Raw genomic sequence first — 21,854 nt, 5'->3', positions numbered from 1 at the left:
ATGAGAGCTTACCCAACCCAAACCCATACTTATCTTGGCTCACGTGGTTGAAGCTGCAGAAGTGGGAGAAGCCATTCTCCGAATGGGCAGTCATTCACTGGCTCTCCTGGCTGGCAGCTGTGAATCCCGGTGTGACTTCCCCACCGCAGACTTCTCCTTACCTCACGCTGATAGGACCCCTTAGATACAGCAGTATTTCCCAGCAACAGAGAGGCACTGCTTCATCCTACACGCCCATACTTGCCCTCGGAAGCAGGAAAGCTATTTACAGTGTCCAGTGGGGCATGAAATCTGAAGTGGAAATGCTGAAACTCTGGGAAGAATTTAGGTAGGTGGAGTGTGATTACTGAAGTTGAAATTTGTCCAGACCAGAGTTAACCACTAATGCTATAAAAAAGAATGCTGTGGGCTCATTAAACTACTTCATTCTACCTGAACCTATTAATATTGTCTAAATCATTGAAAAATCTTATGTCCCATTAAACATGAATGATGAAAATAGGTAAACCCTGAGCAGATGGCTGCCTTTATGGAGCACTGTTCAAAACCACAGTAGTCCTCTAGGATCTGAGAACACTGTTGTTAGCCACTGTGATTGACATAAGCACGTGTCATAAAATTTACATAGTTACCAGGGCTTTGGGGCAATGTAACAGAAAATCTTCCTGGATATATTCAACTAGCAACTAATCTTGAAATGTGCGTGAGACAGCAAATGTTTTAGAAAGAGCCAGAGGTATTTCAACAATGTCCTTGGTAGCCTTTCCATAGAGAAAGGGATAAGGCAACAGTAGGCAGAGGCAGCACCCCAAGAGATTCCTTTCTTGACACAGGCTCTCATCTGGCCCTTGAAAGTCAGTAGCACCAGTTGCCCTACCCTACACTCCGAGTGTTTCCCCCAAGCCCAAGTTGGGGGTACCACTCTGGAACTGGAAAAAATAGCTGGTAATAAGTGTAAGCGTGTGGTATGCCTAGTGTGTGTATGAGTACGTACAAGCTCTGGGTGACCACATCTTGAGCATTTTCAGACTCTGTCCTGTACTCAGAAAATGGGCAAGCCTTGATGGTAGGAGAAAGGGCCCCCACATCAGATGATTTCACTGAATAGCACTGCTACTGCCCCTCACCAGCTCACAAAGAGGAAATGCCCAATAACCACTGACTGATTTGGAAGGAATTCGGAGCGGACCTAAGCACAGCTAAGCTCCCTCCAGAATTCAAGTCTGATGTTTGTCTGAGTTCCGTGGCAAAGGCTCTAAAGGATCCTTAAAGGATCAATGTGGCCACGTTAGGGTGTCCAAATAAAGGCTAATCTATATCAGCAAGCCAGGATTCAGAGATAGACAAAAGGATGACACTGGCAAATCATATGGCAGGGAGTGGCTGCAAGCAGGTAAGGTTTCCCAAGTGCTAGTTTGGCAATAAATCAGTATCTGTTCCTAACTATATTCCTTCAGAGCCTTCAACTGTTAACCTTTTAGTAAGAAGTACCGACGAGACCAAGATCCTATGATGAGAGAGGTTAAACTTAAAAAAGAAACACAAAATAACTCGGTTTTAACATTTTATTGGGTAAATGATTTTAAAGGTAATAACAATAGTGTCAAAACTACTACAATATCTTTCCACAGCCATACCTTACAGACCCACATAAACCTTCTCATATTTTTTCTTCTTGCTCATATTTAATATTTTAAAGCCATACATGTCATATAAAATGCCCATTTCCAATAGTTTCTTCAAACTATTAAGCAATTAAATGTGGAAGGAAGGAGGGCCTAGTTATACTGGAAGGGGTTTCAGGTAATCTGTGATGTCTTACGGTAATCAAAAAACAGGTTACTAAGAAAGAAGGAAAAGAGGAGCTACTCCAGGTAGCTTTTTGCTCATTACAAGTCTCACCATTGTATCACCAAGAACTCATTATGCTGGTGACAGATTCAAAGTAATTTTGGGGAACATATAAAACACTAAAATAACTTAGAAACTAGATCCAAATATTTCAAAAGTAATCAACTTTGATATACAAAAGTAGTCAGAGGTGGTTACAAAAGTTTGTTTGCTCAGTGCGTCTATGTACCAGCGCAGTTACTGGGTAGAGCAAAATAAAAGGTTCATTTTCTTCTGAAATAGCAATAAAAAACAAGGAAAACATATCTTTGTATATAAAGGATCAATGCTGGTCTTAAGAATAATGTCATCAGAAACCCTTAAATCGAGAGGCACACAACGGGTTTCCACTTTTAAAAAATAAAAGGAAAGTCACCAGTTTATTTAAATGGAGGAGGTGCTCACACCCCTCAAATAAACTTAATTCATTTTAACATCACTAGCAAAAATCACTTAGAAACTGTACAAAAATAAAAAAGTTAACACATTTAATCCTGCAAGGTTTTTGTAAGGACTGGAAGGCAGGCTTTTGAAGCAGCATTTGGGCATGGCTGGGGGCTTCTTTGGTTTGATCTAACACACATAAGAGATGGAACCTATTCCAGATGACAGTTTCAAATTTCCTGCACATATGAAGACAAGATAAGAGGCCAGTATACAAACTTCCGGTGTGCTGGGCATTGGGACTGTATGTGCCGGACTAAAAAAATCTTATAACTGCTTTAAGCTTTAAGGGTGAGGGGAAGCAAGCCTTGCACTTCCTCCATCAATTTCACTGACCTCTCATGTTAGGGGAGACTACAGAGGGTAGTAGCACATTCTCGTGCAGTCAGAAGGCCACTTGAGGGGTGGGGGATAATTTGTTCTTTTAGAATCTGGTACCTGGCTGACCTTGTTTAAGAACAAGAAAACCCTTCCAGAAATGGAAGCCTTTTGCTACATACCAAAGCAAAGTACGTACTATTTCCAAGAGGAAAAATACCCAGTTGCATCTGAAAACGGAAAACTTAAATGGAACGAATTAACATTTAAAAGGGGCTATGTAAACTTTGTGCTACTCAAATGAAGTTCAAGTATTACTTCTGAGCTGTTTAAAGATCACTGAACTCATACAATATTCTGATGATAAGAGTGCAATTCACATTTGTGTTTCTGAACAAATAAATCACAACTGGCTAGAACACAACCTGTGCAATTAGAATCTTTGTCTGAATTAAAGACATGCTACATATTTCAACATGTTCAAAGTTAATTCATACCACATAATTAACAGCTTTGTATATACGACAAAGGTGAAAGGGTCTAGCATTTGTTTGAAGCACACCATTACAGTTTGTATAACACCCTTTACACTACAAAGTCTTTTAGTCAAAAGCTACTTAGAGACAAAAATGCACTTTGCATTACTTGAATACAAAAGGAGACAAAACTATCCTTTTCCCCCAAGCCATGTTGGGAAATATTGCTGACCTCGTCCTTTGAAGCCTGCAGGATGGTTATTTCTTCAGTATAACATTATTACACTGCTAAGAAAATCTGTATAACATCTGCATATATCAAGGATTTTAAAAAATCTGATATGATTTTAGAGTCCGCATGACCAGTCACGTGACCTGCTCAAGATTGATTAGCACCGTTAAATACATAAACACACATATATGTATGTATGTATAAGTATATGTACACACACACATCTATGTATGTAATAAATCTTTGCTAAAAAAAACTTCTAACCATAAGCTCACCCAGGATGAGGAGCCTGTTGAACTGATGAGATGATGGATAAGATGGATTTCATGATAATATTGGTCTATTTTGTCTTTCTTCAGTTTGCTTGTTTTATTTACCTTTTTTTCTTTTTCATTTTCTTCTTCTTTTTTTTTTTTTTTTTTTTTGCAGCAGACAATATCATTCAGCTTGTGCTCAGTTTCCCTATAAGGGTAAGAAAAGTTTCCATCAGGTAGCCACTTGTTTTTATACTGAAAGACTAATCTGCTCCAAAATGCTCCCAAGTAGAAATGACAGGACTCGAAATCCCTTTCTAAAGCCCAACAGCTAACTTTTTCTGACTAATCTCTAGCTTCACTGAAACTGGCTACCAAGATTGCATTTCAGGCTAACAATTGGCTTCTTAGTTAAGGCATCACAACTGAAAATGGTTATTTCAACAATGGATGCTGTGGATGAAGGAATACCAACAAACTTCTAAGAACTCTCATCAAAAACTAAAGCAGTTTGCTGTGCCCCAGTGGCAAGCAGAAGGAATTTAGCCCATTATCTCACAAACTAAGAAAGGATTTTTGAATTCTGAACTAGCAGTCTGTCACTTGTCACAGTAACTATATGTATAAGCTATATCATTTTGATATTCACTGACATTTTTTATAGTTTTAGAATATATATTCTGCAGCATACTTTAATTCATCACTTGATATGTTGGCTTCCTGTTTGAAAAAATTATATATATTTTTCCAAAGGGGTGTGTGTGTGTGGTATGTATATATATACCACACACACACACACACACACAGAGACACACACACATATACCATAAAATGAAGGTCATCTTCCTCCAGAATAATCTGTCATTTTTCCTGGGGATATATGTATGGACCTCCTATCTACATCAGTAAGTTATCCTTTGTATGCATCATGGGAAGACTGTCCTTGCAGATGAGCTGGGCTCTTACTATAGCACATCTGAACGCCAACTCCATTTTCACAGGTGTGACATAACATCAATGTAGTAAATGTGTTTCTATCAAAAGTATGTAGTGCAGAAAGAGATTCAAGCTATTTTATAGTATCTCTAAAACTCTAGTATTGTCCCCATGACAAACATATCTGAAATCATGACAAATATGAACTTTTGTTTCACTAAATTATCTTTACCATACCTTTAGATGGTAGCTAAAATGGACTCTAGCCAATCACGACTTACTGAAACCTAGAGCTAACAAATTTAAATTAATATAAAATAGACAAATGTCTCTTTTTGGTTATTTGCTCAAAATAATTTTTTTCAGCTTAAAAAAATACTTAAGAGTAAGGAATTTGTCTAATCTTCTGTTTCACATATAGAAACAATAAAATTTTACAAGAATATTTTTCTAAATTGCCTTTTTTCTAACCCCTCTTAATTCCACTTATATTCTTCTCAAAGGCACTAAATTCTGTATCTGCTCTCTTCCTAATATTTGCTGCTCATAAAAATGTTTCCTGTAGTTTGTACCTTCTCAAAACAGTGTTTTAGTTTGCAAATTGGCTCTATAAAGTGGTGAGGCAGTCTCTTCTATGATAACCAGCACAATAGGGATAAATGATTTCTCTCTCTCTGTGACAAGCCCTATCACGGACCTTTGAATGCTCACTACTAGAGCTAAAGTTCATATATTTTCACCATGGGAAAAACATATACTTACGGAGTGAAGACCCAACTACTAAGCTGTCATAGCAAAGTGAATTTCAGACAAAAATCAAGAGTAATATGCAAATAACTGAATTTGATATGAATGAATCCCAAACTCAGGTATCAAAAAACAACTATCTTACTCAGGATGACTAAAGACAAACCTAAGTAAAATCCCTAGAAACTGCACACTTTCTTCCATCCACAGTCAAAGGAAGGGAGGGAGGGAAGGAAGAAGGAAAACGGGAAGGAAGAAGGAAAACAGGAAGCAAAACAGGAAGAAAGGCAAGGAGGACAGAAAAACAGAAACCTGACTGAGATAGCAAAGCAAAATTCTACATAATATTGGAAGAAAAAAAACCCAAAATCACATATGCTGCAAAAAAAAAAAAAAACAATGATCTAAAATAATAAAACAGGATCTTAACAAATGCCATTTTTCTACCCGTTACCATGATGATCTTAATTGACGATGTCGAAGCTTCACCATGGCAACGGAAACTATCATCATAAAATGGTACAGTAAAAGAGATAGCTAGACCAAGAAGGTGTAGGGTCTCCTGGGAAGAGGTCTGCAGAGAGGCCCAGTGACTGGTTGTGCGGCTCAGTGTCAGGAATAATGGTTATATGGCGGAAGGGGATGCCCAATGCCATTTTGGAAATGATGATGCTGGCGATGAGCAAGGTATTCAGCATAGCTCAGGGTCATCTTTTCACTACGATACCTGAAAGAAAGTCAGGGAAGAGAAAAGTTAACATCGAGAAATAAGTGACATGCCATTGTCAGTGCTAGGAAGGACCTTAGAGATAATTTTATAGATCAGGAAATGGGGTCCCAGAGAGAAGCAGTGACTGCCCAAGGTCACAGAGATAGTAAGTAACAAAGCTAAGATCAGAACCTTGAAATTAAAAGTCTGAGTCCAGTGCTCTTTGCACTCTACTACTCCTTGTTTAAATTGTTCTTTTAGAATTTGTATTGCCCCCTCAGCCCCAGTTTTCTAACAGGAGTATGCATGTCATTCAATTCAGTTGATTATTTTTCTTCAGAAGTCTTCCACCTCTCCCTCTTTTACTGTTCTTTTCTCTGTCCATACATCTACTTAGGTCTTACCATTAAGTAACAACAACAAAAACAACTTTTCTTAATTCTGGTATCCTGAACTCTCACTTTTCCCTATGTCGGGCTTTCTTTTCATTGCCACATTTCTCAAATAGTTGTGTATATTTTCTGCCTTCAATCCCCATCTCACACTACTACTCAGCTCAGTGCTCTTTGGCTTCTGCTGCCACCCTTCCATGGAAATAGCTGTCAGAAGGCTTCCCCTGACTCAGCTTGACCTTTCCATTTGCTCATCACACCCTTAAGCTCTCTGGTGCTAAGGATTCTATACCTCCACATGCCCCTGGTTCTCCCCTGCCTCTCAGATTGCTCCTTCTCTCTGAATGCTCCTATCCCTGCCTTGTAGAATTTTGTTATGTTTCTGTATTTGGTTATTTTGGCTCTATACTGTCTCCCCACAGTGAACCCTATCCTTACAATTTCAATCATATCTAGCTATAAGCTCATACATTTTCATTGACCTGCTAGATATTTCTATATAGATATCCTAAGAAGCACCTCAAATCCAAAATCAATGCATAAACTTAACATGCTCCTCTTGTGGTCCCTACTTTGATTAAAGGGATTACCTTGGTCCTTTTTATCTAGATTAACGCCTTGACTTCCTTCTTTATTTCTAAATGATGACCCAGTCCTTTCATTTCTTCCACATTATTTTCATATCGATTCCCACCCTTCTTCCCATCTCACTGCCACAGCTCTAGTTAAGGCCCCTGTTGCACCTCTTTTGGACTGCTGCCGCAGATTCTTAGATAATACCAATGCTTCCTGGCTAATTTTCCTGTTTCCAATTCCATTCTTATACCTCCCCAAGCCCATCTGATTAAAATCCTTCAATAGCTACCAATTGCCTATAGAACCAGGTCCAAATTAGTTACTCTGGAACTCAGGACCCTCAATGGTCTGCCCAACCTACCATGTGGCCACATTTTCCTCTAATGATCAGCTTCTCTATTACACTGAAAGATCAGCCCAATCAGACTATTTCGCATTCTCAGAACTTGCTTTGTACTTCACCACCCTTGACTCACAAGGTCTTCCTTAAGGGAATCCCTTTCCTCCCGCACTCTCTACCTGTCAAATATTCCACCCATTCTTCAAACCCAGCCCCCAACGGACCTCTTTGAAACTATCCGTTATCCCCCTCCCACCCTCTTAGAATTCCTCTTTCCCTACTTCATGGGAATGGATCTTGTATTACCCATCATATTCTGCCTTAGATGAATACTTTTGTCCATGCCCCCTCTATTCGCCCCCACGGTGAACTCAGGGAGAGCAGGGATGGAGGTATTTCTGAATTTCTAACTCCTCAGAGCTGAGAATAGGCCATTTTTATACTATAGGCATTCAATGTAGTTTTATGGAATTGAAATAAATGGAACCAGCAGCCCATTTTCCTAAAGTGTATGTTTTTTTCCTTTTTAAATAAGCATCTGTATTTTTTCATGCCGAAATTTATTTAGCATTTGAGTTTAGCTCAATTGTGTTTTTCAGCAAGCTAACAAGTTTTCTTGGTAGACTTCTATCACTGCCAAAATTCTGAGGTTAAATTCGAATTTGAGGACTGTTTATCAGAATCCTGGGGTTCTGCTAAGTAATGTCAAAAGCTAGCCAATTGCTAATTCAAGTACTTTCTCCAGTAAAGTAGTCTAAAGTCTCCAAGGGCTTGCTCATACAAAAGCCAGAGTAATCACACAGAGCTAAAGATGGGAAAGATAGGCTCATACATCACACAGGCTTTACTACCAAGCAGAGTTCCATTGTATCCACCCTCAGTATGACCCTGCCATTCATTTCCACTCTGTTTCAGAAAAGAGAAGTGTAGTTAGAGAGACCAAAGAAATCAAAGCATTATAGGCATACACATCAAAATGTACAGGTTAGCCTTGTGCTAGAAAATATCTTCTGTACCTGGTCAGTTTTATGGTTTTCCTGAATTCATTAGTAATTGGAGCTTTGTATCCTCCTTTCCTCAATAAGGAGTCTATGGTCTGAATATGGTCCCATCCTGTAGAGAGTTGACCAGATAAAATATCAGTCAAGCACATGTAACAAACACCTTTCATTAAATACAAAATGACTTTGTAGAGGTCAGCTATCACTGTCACCAAATGCCATCAAATCTTTTGGTCCTAAAAACAATCACACAGAAAAGCTATGATGTCGTCCTTTACAAAAGCAGGGCCATCACCACACTCCTTAAATTCTAGCTATCCACAGTGTCAAACAACATTGGCTCCTTTATCTTCACATTCGAAGTCAAGGGGTCTAAGGGGCTGACAGAAATTGCTCAGTCGTGACTGTAACAAACCATATCTGCTGTACTTTCCTCTAACGGCGACATCTTTAAAAGGGAGTGAAAAGCCTATATGCCATTTTGCCAACTCAGCATTTAGGACTCCCACCCCACCTTACAGTAATTGTTGTTTCTTATGGTATCTTCTGTAATTCCGTAACCATTCAAGTTTGTGTGCAGTATTCAAGGGTATTTTTATTAGTTCTGACATGGATGGTATACTAGTATCTGAGGCCCTCTATCTTTTATGTATGCTTTACAAAGTTAATGATACTAGGAGATTAAGACATTTTCTAAAGCAACCCAAATAAATCTTCAGGCAACTGCCTTGAAGACTTTCTGATCTGGGGATTTAATGGCATTAAATTTTGCTATTATGTATCTCCCATTTATAAGACAAACATGGGGAAACCAAATTACAAATGCTTTCTGATGAGAAGAAAAGCTCCCCAAGATAAAAGATTCATTTCAACCAACACAAAATCAGAATTTAGTAGTTGCTAAGAAAGGATACAATACTACAGAGTGAAAAGTTACTCTGTGTTACAATGTTGGTTCATACGGGTCTATGCTCTATGTGTGAAATAGGAAAATTCTGATTGGGAAGTATAGACCAAGCATATAAAACACTAATATTTCATGTTTTCTCAATGCTCCAATCTTAATGGGAAACCTACAATCTTAATATTAGCAGGATGAGTAATGACAACCACCTAACAATGAAACATTTGATACTTAAAATGACAAAGAACTATGTGGCTGATTGTCAAACAAAAGGCTTCTTTATGCCACAATGGAATATGGGAAAAAGGTACTTCAAATCAGTAGCAAATTGTTGCTTAAAATGAAACTCAACTAATATTAATTCTGCTTTTTAAAAATATACACTTATGGGTTTATGCCATCAAAATTCAATGCAGGGATTCAACTTCTGTGAGTATTTCACCGACTTGATACAGACATTGCAGTGGCAGTGATGGAAGAGTCACTTTTTACAATTTGACACTGTTCAATTATCAGACATAACTGCAAGGTCAGCTATCGCATTTCGATTTGTATATTTGTTTAAATTCTTCACCAGATCACATGAAATAAAGAACAACAATGACCTTGCTCCTTTGCAACCTCCGGTAGGTAGGTGGCGGTGCGTTTTGATCCTTTTTCATTGATGAATTCTATTCTAATGCCATGTACACCCACCTGAAAGAAATTGGCAGTTTTATTAGTACAGTCTTCTTCATAGAATCAGAAAGAAAAGGTTATAACTTAACTTTCAAGAGAATGCAGTTCTTCCTTTCCCCTTGTTTTTAGAAGGACATATCAGTTTTCTCTTTCCAAAGCTTTGACTTTGGATTTGAAGGCCATTATGATGGCCATGGAGAGGGAAAATACTGATTTGCATGTGCCCAACATGCACTAGGCTATGATACTGTGTTTCGAAAACTGGAACAACTATTCTGAAGCTGTGTGTAGAATAAGATGGTTGATGGCAAAAATCCTGCCCCCACTCCCAAATTGTAGCTCATGCCAATAAGGAACTAGAGACAAAGGTGACTGGCTTCAAAGAGATAGCAAACAACCATCCTGTTTTGCAGGTACACTCACCACTTCTGATTAAATTCCAAAACTTTTGGTGCTGATCCCCTCCCAAACTGTCTACTCCCTTTAAAACCTTAAATTATATGTAGGCAAGCAAACACAGTCAGGTAAGATTGAAATATAATAATGAAAACAATCAGATCCTACATCATCACCCAGTGTAGATAGCATTTCTTTAAAAATGCATTATGACTTAGAGTGGGGTAGTAGCAGACCTTCACTGTCCATCTACACCATTGTCTTCACACAGCTCTACTAAAGTTAAGAATAAAGATTTCAAATCACTTCACTGTAGTGCATTATTGCACAGTCCCTTTATATACTAGCCCAGAGACCAATGTAACTTTTTTATGTAAAACGAGCTTGTGGTGATACCCTTAAAAAGGTAGTCTTCTAAGTAACTGTGAGCAATTTCTTGCTAATGTTTTTTTAAATAATGTGCTTTTCCTTTGATTAGCATATGATCGAAAGGAATCTGTCCTTTCCCCTCATATCTCACATAGAATAGTATACAGGGCTAAAGATCAAAATTAAAAGTTTTTAACTTCTTTGTAAACATTGATAATAAAAACAAAATTTCAAAAGCATAATGACCCCATTCTGTTCTCTTGGATCTGTGGTTGCCTCAGATCAATGGTTCCCAGGTGGAGGGTCAGGTTGTGCAAGGTACTGGAATGCAGATGTAAGACCAGGTAAACATTATTACCCAAGATGGAGGCTTCTTTTCCGAGCAGGTGAGTAAAGTCATAGACCTCTATACTTTCCATACACGTAAAGGTCTAGAGGAGGAAAAGGGGTCAATGAAAACTTATTTTGCTTCTTCTGCCCTCAGCCTCAAGTTTTCTAATTTTTTCAGGAATAAAAAGTCCTCTAGGATTTTTTATTTTATTTCATTCTTTCCCTAGGTCTTCACCCATCTATCCATTAGAGCCTGTCAGATCTTCTGAGGAATTCATGTTTTTTTTTTTTTTTTTTTTTTTAATTTTTATTAAAGCACATCTCTGGCTATTTCTTCTATCTATTTAATATCAGTATTTTTATGAATCTCTTTCTACTAAAAATGAGACCAGGGTAGCTGTTTAAAAACTAACACAATACTTGCCTCCCATACCATGTGGGAAATAACTACATATAGCTGAGAAGAAATATGAGCGCTTAGCTATCAGGCATTTCCAGGATAAAGGACATCTCCTAATCTCTCCAGTGCCTGATGAGACAATGACAAATTTGCAACATTTTCTGTATACTGACTTCCTGATCAGTAGCTTTGAATTTTTTTCCTTTGACAATATCAGATTCCTCATAATTTGTTTTTTAAAAAATATACAGCATAAGTAATTTATACTCCATTATCCACTGAAGTGAATTTTGAATCTTCAACTCTATTTATCAAAAATCTGTCATGTTAAAATTGAAAAGAATTTTGGTGTTTATTAAGGTGTCTAATCAAAATTGTGATAGGAAGAATGTCTCCCTCTCTGTGAGATGAGAGTGTCAGACAAAATTAATGATATTTAACTGGCAAGGGGTGGGGAGCGGGTCTGCAAAGTTTATCAGAATTTCAGGAGGTTTCATGCTTCAACAAATATATTTTGGAAAAAGAACAGCTCCCCAGGTAATTTTTATTCTAATTGAACTAGATAACCTCTAATAAGCATTCTAGTTCTGACAAACTGTGGCTGCATATTAAGATTGTTAAAAGTGATTTAGGTAAATGGGGGTAATTTAGACACTTAAGTCCTTTCTTTATAGGAGTACATCCTGTGTTCTTGAACAAAAATGTCACATTTTTAATGTCTAGTAATTTAACAATTAAAAGAAGTTAAGAGGCCAGGTGCGGTGGTTCACGCCTGTAATCCCAGCACTTTGGGAGGCTGAGACAGGCGAATCACGACGTCAGGAGATCGAGACCACCCTGGCTAACACGGTGAAACCCCATCTCTACTAAAAATACAAAAATTAGCCGGGCGCGGTGGCGGGAGCCTGTAGTCCCAGCTACTCGGGAGGCTGAGGCAGGAGAATGGCGTAAACCCGGGAGGCGGAGCTTGCAGTGAGTAGAGATCGGCCACTGCACTCCAGCCTGGGCGACAGAGTGAGACTCCGTCTCAAAAAAAAAGAAGTTAAGACTAATTGTATGGTATGTGAATGGTATCTCAATAAAGCTGTGTGTGTATGGATACAAAGGACACAGTAGCCAAAACAAAAATTACTCACGAATAAGACTGCTTTATTTACTCTGCATTTTGAGAAGGTTTTAACATCAAATTTGATAAGAAAAAAAACCCAAATTCTCCAATTTTGATTTAGTACCACATTTACAACTTTTAATTGTTTTCTGGGTTCCTATGACTCTGAACAATTGAAAACCCCTGTAAATTGAACTGTAAGTATAGTGGTTTTAAAGTGAATTCTTTTTATGAACTTTCTTCATAGGTCATAAATACTCTCCACAAAGCTACAAAGCCCAAACCAGAGTGACTCATTTTTTTCAGCTAGCAGAATTAGGAGAATGGTAACAAAATCAAAGCATAGTAGCTTTCTTTCTGTCACCTCTTGAGCAACAGCATTTTCTTTACTCCTAGAACCACAAGCCACTAAAGAGTCACACTGCACAATCAAAACAGGAGAAGGAGAATATGGCCTACTGTGGAGAATGGCCAATTCTGGCCAACCTGTGGAAATCACTGGCTTTGCAATGAAATGAGCATCAAAACTAACTCCATATTGTTTCAGGGAGGCATCTGTCACAGCTACAACTCCAAAATGTAACCCTCATACATAATAATTGAATCCTCCCTTATACATATTGGAGAATCCTTTGGCCCAGCAATATCCCAAGAGACAAAGGCTATAGTTGCAATTATAAAACTAGATAAATGATCAGCGAACCAGGGAACTGGGATTCCCCGAAGCAGATCTTTAAAATTCTACCACAGTAACTTTCTAAGTATGGATAAGGGGGCCGCATGTGGGAATACTATGTCACTAAACATACCCCTAACTAATCCTGCCACTGTTTGAAGTCCAGCCAGTTTCGGTAAAAACTGGAAACTTGAAAATCTAGCCTTATGGGTCTGCAGGTCATTTTCAAAATTACTAGATGGTCTATGAAAAAAATGCTTTCGAGGTCCATCAATTGCGATAATATTCTTTTAATCAAGACTGTACTTTTGCTAAGCAAAGCTATAAATCAACTCCAATGGTAGTAAATTAAATGTAGGACTTATAGATAAGAGGATATGGAATTAAGCAGAGCTGTATTTGTGCGTGCTGATAGAACATTAAGACCAGTTCAACGGATTCATATTTCATGCTAAAAAGAAAGCCATATTTATTCTGAACCATTCCATAGCAAGTGATTTTTATTAATGCTATTATACAATCTTTTGTTTTTAACATTGTTCAGAATGATTAAATATCAAGATTAATGTTAAGACCCTAAAATATATCTTGATTATTCTGGGGTTGATTATCCAGTTTAGGGATTATGTATCCCCAGCTCCACCTGGCCTCAGCCCCATCCTCTTTCAGCTCTTGTTCATTTTTCTATTTTTTCACTCCTCTATCAGACAGCACGTGGTCACAGAAAGAAGAGGTACACACAAATTAATCAATTTTGCTACATAGTAAAAGGTTTGGTAGGAGAAGAGATTATAAATAATGGCTAAAATGAAGGTTTGAGACTGTCTGCAGATTTCATTTATCCTTGTTATCTAGTCCCGTGTTAGAAATGTGGCTTCATTTAAAACTGTCATCCTCTAATGCAGTGACCCTCAACACAAGAGCATTTTCTAAAAGTACCCTCTCCCATATTATATTCCTTGTAATTGCACAGTCAAAGCTTAATGTACCCTACTCTGTCTAATAAAGCAAGTGTTAGCCTTGTAATCCACAAGCAGCGCTACAAAAGGGTCTCACTTTTACTTGTGAGCCTTGTCAGCAAGCCAACAATCTGAATATGCTGAAACATGAAAAACAGCCATCTGGCTAAAAGCATAAATGAGTATAAAATGTGCTCTGGCTAAGTTGAGTAGCCTCCATGTAAACCTCTGACAGTTTGGGTCCACAATTACCTCCACAGTCCTGAGCCTCAAAGCTAAATCTTCCCGATTGTATCCTGGCCAACAGAACCACTCTACTTCCTTGGGTGGCATCCTGTTTTAGCAAATACCATGGTCAGTCCCATTCTTCTCCATTTTCAGAACTAAATGCTGGGTTTCCCTGTAATATGGCCATGGCTTACTCTGCTCATTTTCAGTGAGTTCATCTGAATAACATAAGAAATTCAGGAGGTCAAAGAATCGAAAGTTGTTTGACATGTCTTTTTGGATGAAATCATTTGGCAAAATATGCTTTGCAATTAACAAAGCATCCAGTTACTGGCCATTCACATAAGACTGACCTGCCACGCTCAATATGCCAGTCCAATTGAAGTGAATGAAAGGACACTGTTCCTAATGAGAGGAGCTTAGGATGTTTGGCACATCCCCTAACCTTTAGAGGCTGGTATCGCAGAAGAAATGCATGCTCTCTCACAAAACAACCCTGGGTACCACGGACAGAAACAAACACTGTATTGGACTGTCCATGGGTCTGACCCAGAGTCTGGTGTTTCTTACATTCTTAGGAGGAAAAAAACTACGTGCTACATCTCCTAACAGCACAAAACCCATGGTACAGCATGGTCCACTCTTGAACTTATTGCCCCACAGTTCCTTCTGCCCTGCTCCAGCTTAGTGTTTTGAAAACAGAAACTCTTCCTTTTCCTAGTGAAAGCAAATTCAGCATAAAAGAGAAAAATACTTCAAACTTAGGCCTACTCCAAGTTTATTCTCTTGGATAATTCTTTGAGCTAGAAAAGTTAAGAATTTAATCATAGAAGCCGATAAGGATTTGTACAGATCCTAATAAACCACTTTCCCCAAATCTGATACTATTAAAAAAAGTTTAGATGACATATTATCTCGATCTGCCCATCAAATCTTCACAGTTGTTACTCTGCATCACTTCAACCAGCCCACCAATTTGAAAAGCAGTTCTGGAGTTCTGAAGGTACACATCTATCTAACATGATCCCTTCATAATCTGGCCAAATTGTAAATTTTTACAATGGTGTTGCTGCAATTCAGCTTTTGTTTTTGCTCAGTATTATTTACTCTTGTAAACATTAGAAACTGTAAACATCCATTTTTTTTTTCTGTTTATAAAAGTAGTGCATATGTCTTACAAAAAGATTCCTTTTAGAGCCAGGCACAGTGGCTCGAGCCTGTAGTCCCAGTTACTTGGGAGGCTGAGGCAGGAGGATCACTTGAAGCCAGGAATCTGAGACCAGCCTGGATAACAGAGCAAGACCCTGTCTCTAAAAAACAAACAAACAAACAAACAAAGCATCCTTTTAGGAAAGCATAAAGGAGGAAATAAAGATGGCCTGTAATCCTAGTACCATCCGCCTAGAGATAACTCTTATCTTAGTGACATAAAAAATATTTTTCTCCTGAACCAACTGAGATACCACCACAGACTATATTTTAGGCTGTTTTCATACATTATGTGACCAGTTCCTATACCTGTCTTTATTTTCAAATATCCTTTGAGATGCATTTAGAAGCAGAATACCAGAAACATAAATCAAAAAGGATAATTGATTGCAAAGTCATCACCTGAGCATGACTAACCTTTTAACATACTCTACTCTAAAACCTCTGCTTCATCATCTGTCTCAGCTGAAGTTTTTCTTCTTTTCCCACTTGTTACTTTGTGAAAAAGGTCCCCTTGACCAAAATACATATGTGTTGCTCTTCTCTAAAATCCCTGCAAATTAGTCACCTTTGGCTTAGATATTAGTTCAGTCTCCATGAACCAATTCTTGGCTTTTACAGAGCTTACCAAAGGACCAATTAGGGCCAATTTTGATTTATGTAGGAGACTTAGACTACTTGTCTATCAGGAACACAAGCCTGCCAATTTATTTCACAAAAGCCACTGAATAACAATCTGATAACATTTATTTTAATAGCTGACACATAGTTCTAAAATACCTGAACTCTCTAATAGTCACCATGAAATTTTAGTAAAATTTTAAATAAAGTATGGCTAAGGAAGAGGTGCTTTGAAAAACTCTGAAGCCAAACATGTTTATATAGCTTTTGCAATGAAAGAAATTGTTCTTACTCTAAGATTTTGTAGAGAACAAGTGACAGCTCAGAGTGCAACTAAGGGGGAAAAACCCAATTCTCTGTAATGATTAATTATAATGAGCATCCCATAAAAACTTAACATCCTAAAGCTTCCCAAGGAACGTTCAGGCAGCACAGGTGACCTTTAAATAAAAAGCCTGCTTTCTATCAAAGTTAGAAAAATACATTCCTTCCATTTCTTAAAAAAGGGAATAAGGGAGTGAATTTACAGACAAGAAAACTAGTTATAAAATTTTCTCAAAACCTAGAGATGTGACTTAGTTTACTTTCCAAAGGCTAGTGGGGACAGGGTGGGTGGGGGGGAAGAAGCAAACATACCTAATAGGAAATAATGCTGTTTGCCTAATAAGAAATTAAGAAAAATAAAATTGTATTCGTTAGAGCTGTACACTGTCTGACTCAATACAGTTTAACTTAGCCTACAAAAGACATTTGTTCCTAAAAAGTTACATGTGGGTTGAGTTTACATAAATGAATTAATCTTAAAGTCAAGAGGAAAACAATAAAATTCTATAGTGAGTTCTTCTACAAAGCAAAATACGTATTCATAAAGTGAATAATTGCTCTCTAATGTATTTGCCTAATTTAGACTTAAATATATAATATTGACTTAAAACAGGAATGATACAGTAATTAAATGGAGACATTAATGGCTTAGAGCATTTTTCTTCCTAAAGGGAATTCTTTTTGTGAACAGGAAATCTAGAAGGTACAACTTAAAAACTGGACTATTTCTCACTTTTGTTGCCTACATTTAACTTGGCAATGGCCACTTTAAAAGTTAGGGATCTCTTCTTAAGACTTCTAAATGGCTAGTGATGATTCATTCTTTCTGGACAATGAAACAGAAGCCATCTTTTAAAAAGGAGTATGTCACAGAATCACATTCTGTCAGAGTCCAAAGAGACCTTAGGTATCACTTAGTCCAACTTCTTCAGGTTCCTGAAGACACTAAGGCCCAGAAAGGTCACAGAGCTGGGCAGTGACAGTCAGGAACAGAACCCAGGTCTCCTTATTCCCAAAATTCAGCATTCTTTTAATCAAATGCCGGGGATACACACACACACACATACACACACAAACCATACATGAAATATTAGGTTATAACAAAAGTACTAGGGAAGGGGCAGGGAGGTTATGGATTACGGGGGAAGGAGGAGGCTAACTCCCTCCAACCAATAAACATGCTGCGAGTAAAGCTGGAGACAACTTGAGGCGGCCTGAGAAGGGACTAACAAGTAGCCCATTTTGCTAAGGGAACTAACAGCTAATGGAAATTTGTATGCATTAAATCACCTTCTAAGAAGTTACTTTACTTTTGTACAGCTTGCTTCCCCACTAGGCTTCTTATACATTGACTTGTTGATGCCCAGAAAACTCTTTCTAGATGCCCGGGAAGCCTGAAGCCTTCCTTTCCCAATGTTCCACAGCACTTTCAAAAAAAAAAAAACATTTAAAGTAGAGCATCAAGAAAGGACTAATCTTAATGACAGTGACATCTTATAAAAAAATCTCAACGTCCCTGGGAAAATATGTACTGTGAAAAGCATTTTCCTGGATATATGAAGCTCATATTTTTTAAGTTAGAAGAGAGAAAAAACATGATGTATATCATAGCTGGGAAAAACTAACCAAGAGGGGAAACAGAACATACACAACTAGAAGTCATTTCGCTGGGTGACTTCATGAGTCATGCTTACCATCTGTGTATGAATGGGAACTCTGTTTTCAGTGGCACATTAAGAGGAGCTAAAAAATGTAAACCTTTAAGGGGGGAGTGAGGGTGAAAAGAACATTAACTTTAGGGAGATAATGACGGTAGCCAATTTATTCATCTCATCTGTTTACTCTCACGAAGGTTGTTACAAAAGCACCCTATTATTAACTGCAACTGAACACGTCAGAATTGAGCTGTGATCACTCAAGAGGTGTGCTTTGGAGGCTGCTTTTAAAGTGAAACACAGCTTTCTGAGTACCAGGAGTCCAACAAGGCTCAAGTACAATGACAGATGCTTTGGTACTTTAGGGACAGAGTGAGATCAGGGGCCTGACGTATACCTTTATAGTCCAGGGACAAATTTTTGGCATCATACAAGAACTGTGCTGGCCAGCCCCACCCAGCATGGGTTGATTCCATATACCTATTGTGTGCTAATGGAACAGCCTATCTTAGGACCACAATGTATTGCCCAGGTGACAGCTGTATAGACAAAGTGAGATACCAGTGATCCAGGGAGCCAGATATAGGAGAAAGTGACTAATGGTTTGTGAAAATGTCATTAATCTTTTGAAATCTGATCTAAGGAGTTACTTTAGAATACAGAGAAAATTTTTAATTCATGCCTTCAAGTGATCTTGTCTCTAAAGCACAGAAGTAAAAGATGCTTGATTACAATTTAGAAAATATTTTGACTTCTGTCAGCAAATTGCTACATTAGCTTCCACAAAATCATGGTAACATACTTGCTATACGAATTCTTCTACAAACAAAAAGTTTATTCATTTATATCATCCTGAAAATGAGCAGCTATGAGGTGACACACATAGAATCACCCCTCAAGTCATGCTCCAGTCGATTGTAATGTCTGGTTTTATATCCTTTGAGACTTTTAAAAAGGAAACATGGCTCCCAAACAGTTTAACTCTACAAGTTCCAGGCTATGTCATTTTGGCAGGCTCCAACATGCTGCATGAGTTTTTCTCTTTACAAAGCACCATTTCTGTCAATCACCCTGTCATTCAGAATTAAGAGAATGATGTCAATTGAAGAACACAGAACAATGGTGATGAGTTTCTGTGTTCAAACACAAGGCGTATCATGTCAGATTTATCTAGGGGAGCAATTTCCCTCATTTAACAACCATTTTAGCCTTGCAGGTAGATATTCCAATTTATCAGTTAATGAAATTTTTCCCCAAATTATTCACTCTTCATTCTTCTCATACCTACTAGGACAATAAGTAGATCATGATGTGGGCAATGATCAGTTATTCTTGGAAGGGTGGGGCCTCTGCTCTAATTTGTCCTTACTGCCTTTTGTGGATGGCTGTCATTTTTAATGACTAACCAGATTCCTTCAGAGGCTATAAACACTTATTTTAAATGTTTTAATTATTATTCTGAGGAAACAGAAATATGGAAGTATTATTGATTAGTCTGTCAATTCAGTATTGACTTGAAATTAATTACATCCATTTGTAAAACCATTTTATCAAACATCCCTCACACTGTCAAACAGAAGCATTCTGGCTCCTAAAACAAGGTCTAAAGTAAATCCTACTTTCCTACTAACTCCCATTATAAAATTAGAGACATGTTATCAAAAGAAAGTTCCCAAACAGACCGACTTAAAAACCTTGAGTGAAAAAGACAGTAAGATGGTAGCCAGACGCGTAGCAATTCATTTGTTTCCTGATCATCTGAAAACTGGGTGGCTATTACCACTGGTCATGGTCACATTCCTCATCCTCGTGACCACAGAGATGTCTGTCTTGATAGCGAACATATCTACCTCTATGCGTTGGGACTTCTAGACTTTGCCCTTTTCCTGCTTTGATGCGGGCATTTTCATCCCTTTAATTAGGAATTCCACTGCAGTAACACACTTAACCAGTGGGGGTCAATTCTCAAACTGTACTTCCACCAGAACACTGCTATGTTAGAAGCTTCTGTTTGTATAAAACATGCTCATTATCTATCTTCGACTTTAACATTCTGTATTAAAATTCTGTAATAATCTCCTTGCTTTCCCCTGTGGCATAAACATACACAGGACTTCACATTTCAGGTTAAAATTGCATACTTATGGTGAATAGGATGTTTAATTCTTAGAAGAAAAGCTGTACCTATTAGTATGAAAATTCTCATGAAGTATATACTTTCATAATATAGACTGACTTCTCAAAAAGGAAATTCAAAATATAATCAACTTACATACAAAGATAAACCATAAACAAAGACTTCTCCACAATCTTTTAAATAGTGATTGGATATTAAATATGATCTGTTATGTAACCAAATATGCAGATTTATTGATACAAAGAGATAAAGAATGGAAAAATTTTTTTTAAAGTCTTAGTATAATATAAAAAAGATAATGGAAAGAAATATTCCAAAAGGTTAACAGTAGTTATTCTCAGAATGGTGTAATTATAAATGGCTTGCATTTCTCTCATTATACTTTTTTAATTTTAAAAATTTTCTTTGATAAATTAAAATTACTATTATGAACAGAGTATATGTATAAAGTTTATTTTCCATTTTTATTGTAGCAAAATACACATAAAATTTGCCATTTTAACAATTTTAAAGTGTACAATTCAGTGGCATTAAATACATTCACAATGTTGTACAACCACCACCATTATCTAGTTCCAGAACTTTCTCACCACTCCAGATGGCAACCCTGTATCATTAAGTAGTCACTTCCCATTTACCCCTCCCCCTATCCCCTAGTAACTATTAATCTGCTTTCTATCTCTATGGATTTGCTCATTCTGGATATCTCATATAAATGGAATCATACAGAATGTGGCTTTCTGTGTTTCACTTCTTTCACTTAGCATAATATGTTCATGGTTCATTCATGTTGTAGCATGTACTTCACTTCTTTTTATGGCTGAGTAATGTTCAATTGTATGAATATAACATATTCTATTTATCCATTCATCTGTTGATAAACATTTGGGATGTTTCCACCTTCTGGCTATTGTGAACAGTGCTGTTATGAACATTCATGTACAAGTTTTTGTTTCAACACTTCAATTCTTTTGGGTATGTACCTAGAAGTGAAATTGTGTCAACATATAATTTTTTAATGCCTTTAATTCTATTTTGGCATTCTGTGTTTAGTAATGCTTTTTCAGAATCATTAAGGATAACCCTTAGAATATCATTCCCACAATACTATTACTCCATTTTCAATCACTGAGTAAGGTACATATTTTTTAAAGACCAAATCACATTCTTGTACTTAAAAATATAATTTCCACCCTTACTCTTTGTACACAAATTTCCCTTCTGCCAAATACCTGAAACAATGATGAACTAACTGAAAAGGATGGGCTTTTCCTCTTAGCATAGCCATTCTAACAGTGACCAATTCACTTTCAAATGCTTGTACATTAAAAGTAAAAATAAGAAAAAGTGGGCCGGGCGTGGTGGCTCACACCTGTAATCCCAGCACTTTGGGAGGCCGAGGCAGGCGGATCATGGGGTCAGGAGATCGAGACCATCCTCGCTAACATGGTGAAACGCGTCTCTACTAAAAATACAAAAATTAGCCCGGTGTGGTGGCGGGTGCCTGTAGTCCCAGCTACTCGGGAGGCTGAGGCAGGAGAATGG

At 37.6% G+C, this 21,854-nt stretch overlaps 1 protein-coding gene across 2 annotated transcripts in view; it reads right to left on the bottom strand.

The window, feature by feature from the left end:
• Nucleotides 1-4,422: 4,422 nt before the first annotated feature.
• The window catches only part of AMMECR1 (Alport syndrome, mental retardation, midface hypoplasia and elliptocytosis chromosomal region gene 1), a 129,907-nt gene continuing 112,475 nt past the window's right edge, over nucleotides 4,423-21,854 (bottom strand). For both annotated transcript variants that reach the window (XM_011984511.1, XM_011984512.1), the window contains 3 exons: nucleotides 9,825-9,915; nucleotides 8,331-8,427; nucleotides 4,423-6,024 (listed from right to left, as the gene is read on the bottom strand). In XM_011984511.1, the coding sequence (XP_011839901.1) occupies nucleotides 5,910-6,024; nucleotides 8,331-8,427; nucleotides 9,825-9,915 (303 nt within the window). In that variant the 3' untranslated portion in view covers nucleotides 4,423-5,909. The remainder of the gene's footprint in view (nucleotides 6,025-8,330; nucleotides 8,428-9,824; nucleotides 9,916-21,854) is intronic.

The sequence above is a fragment of the Mandrillus leucophaeus genome, unplaced genomic scaffold (assembly GCF_000951045.1).
Source record: "Mandrillus leucophaeus isolate KB7577 unplaced genomic scaffold, Mleu.le_1.0 Scaffold269, whole genome shotgun sequence".
Classification (NCBI taxonomy): Eukaryota; Metazoa; Chordata; class Mammalia; order Primates; family Cercopithecidae; genus Mandrillus; species Mandrillus leucophaeus.
Note: the sequence above shows the minus strand (reverse complement) of the source record. Positions and strands in the feature narration are given on the sequence as shown.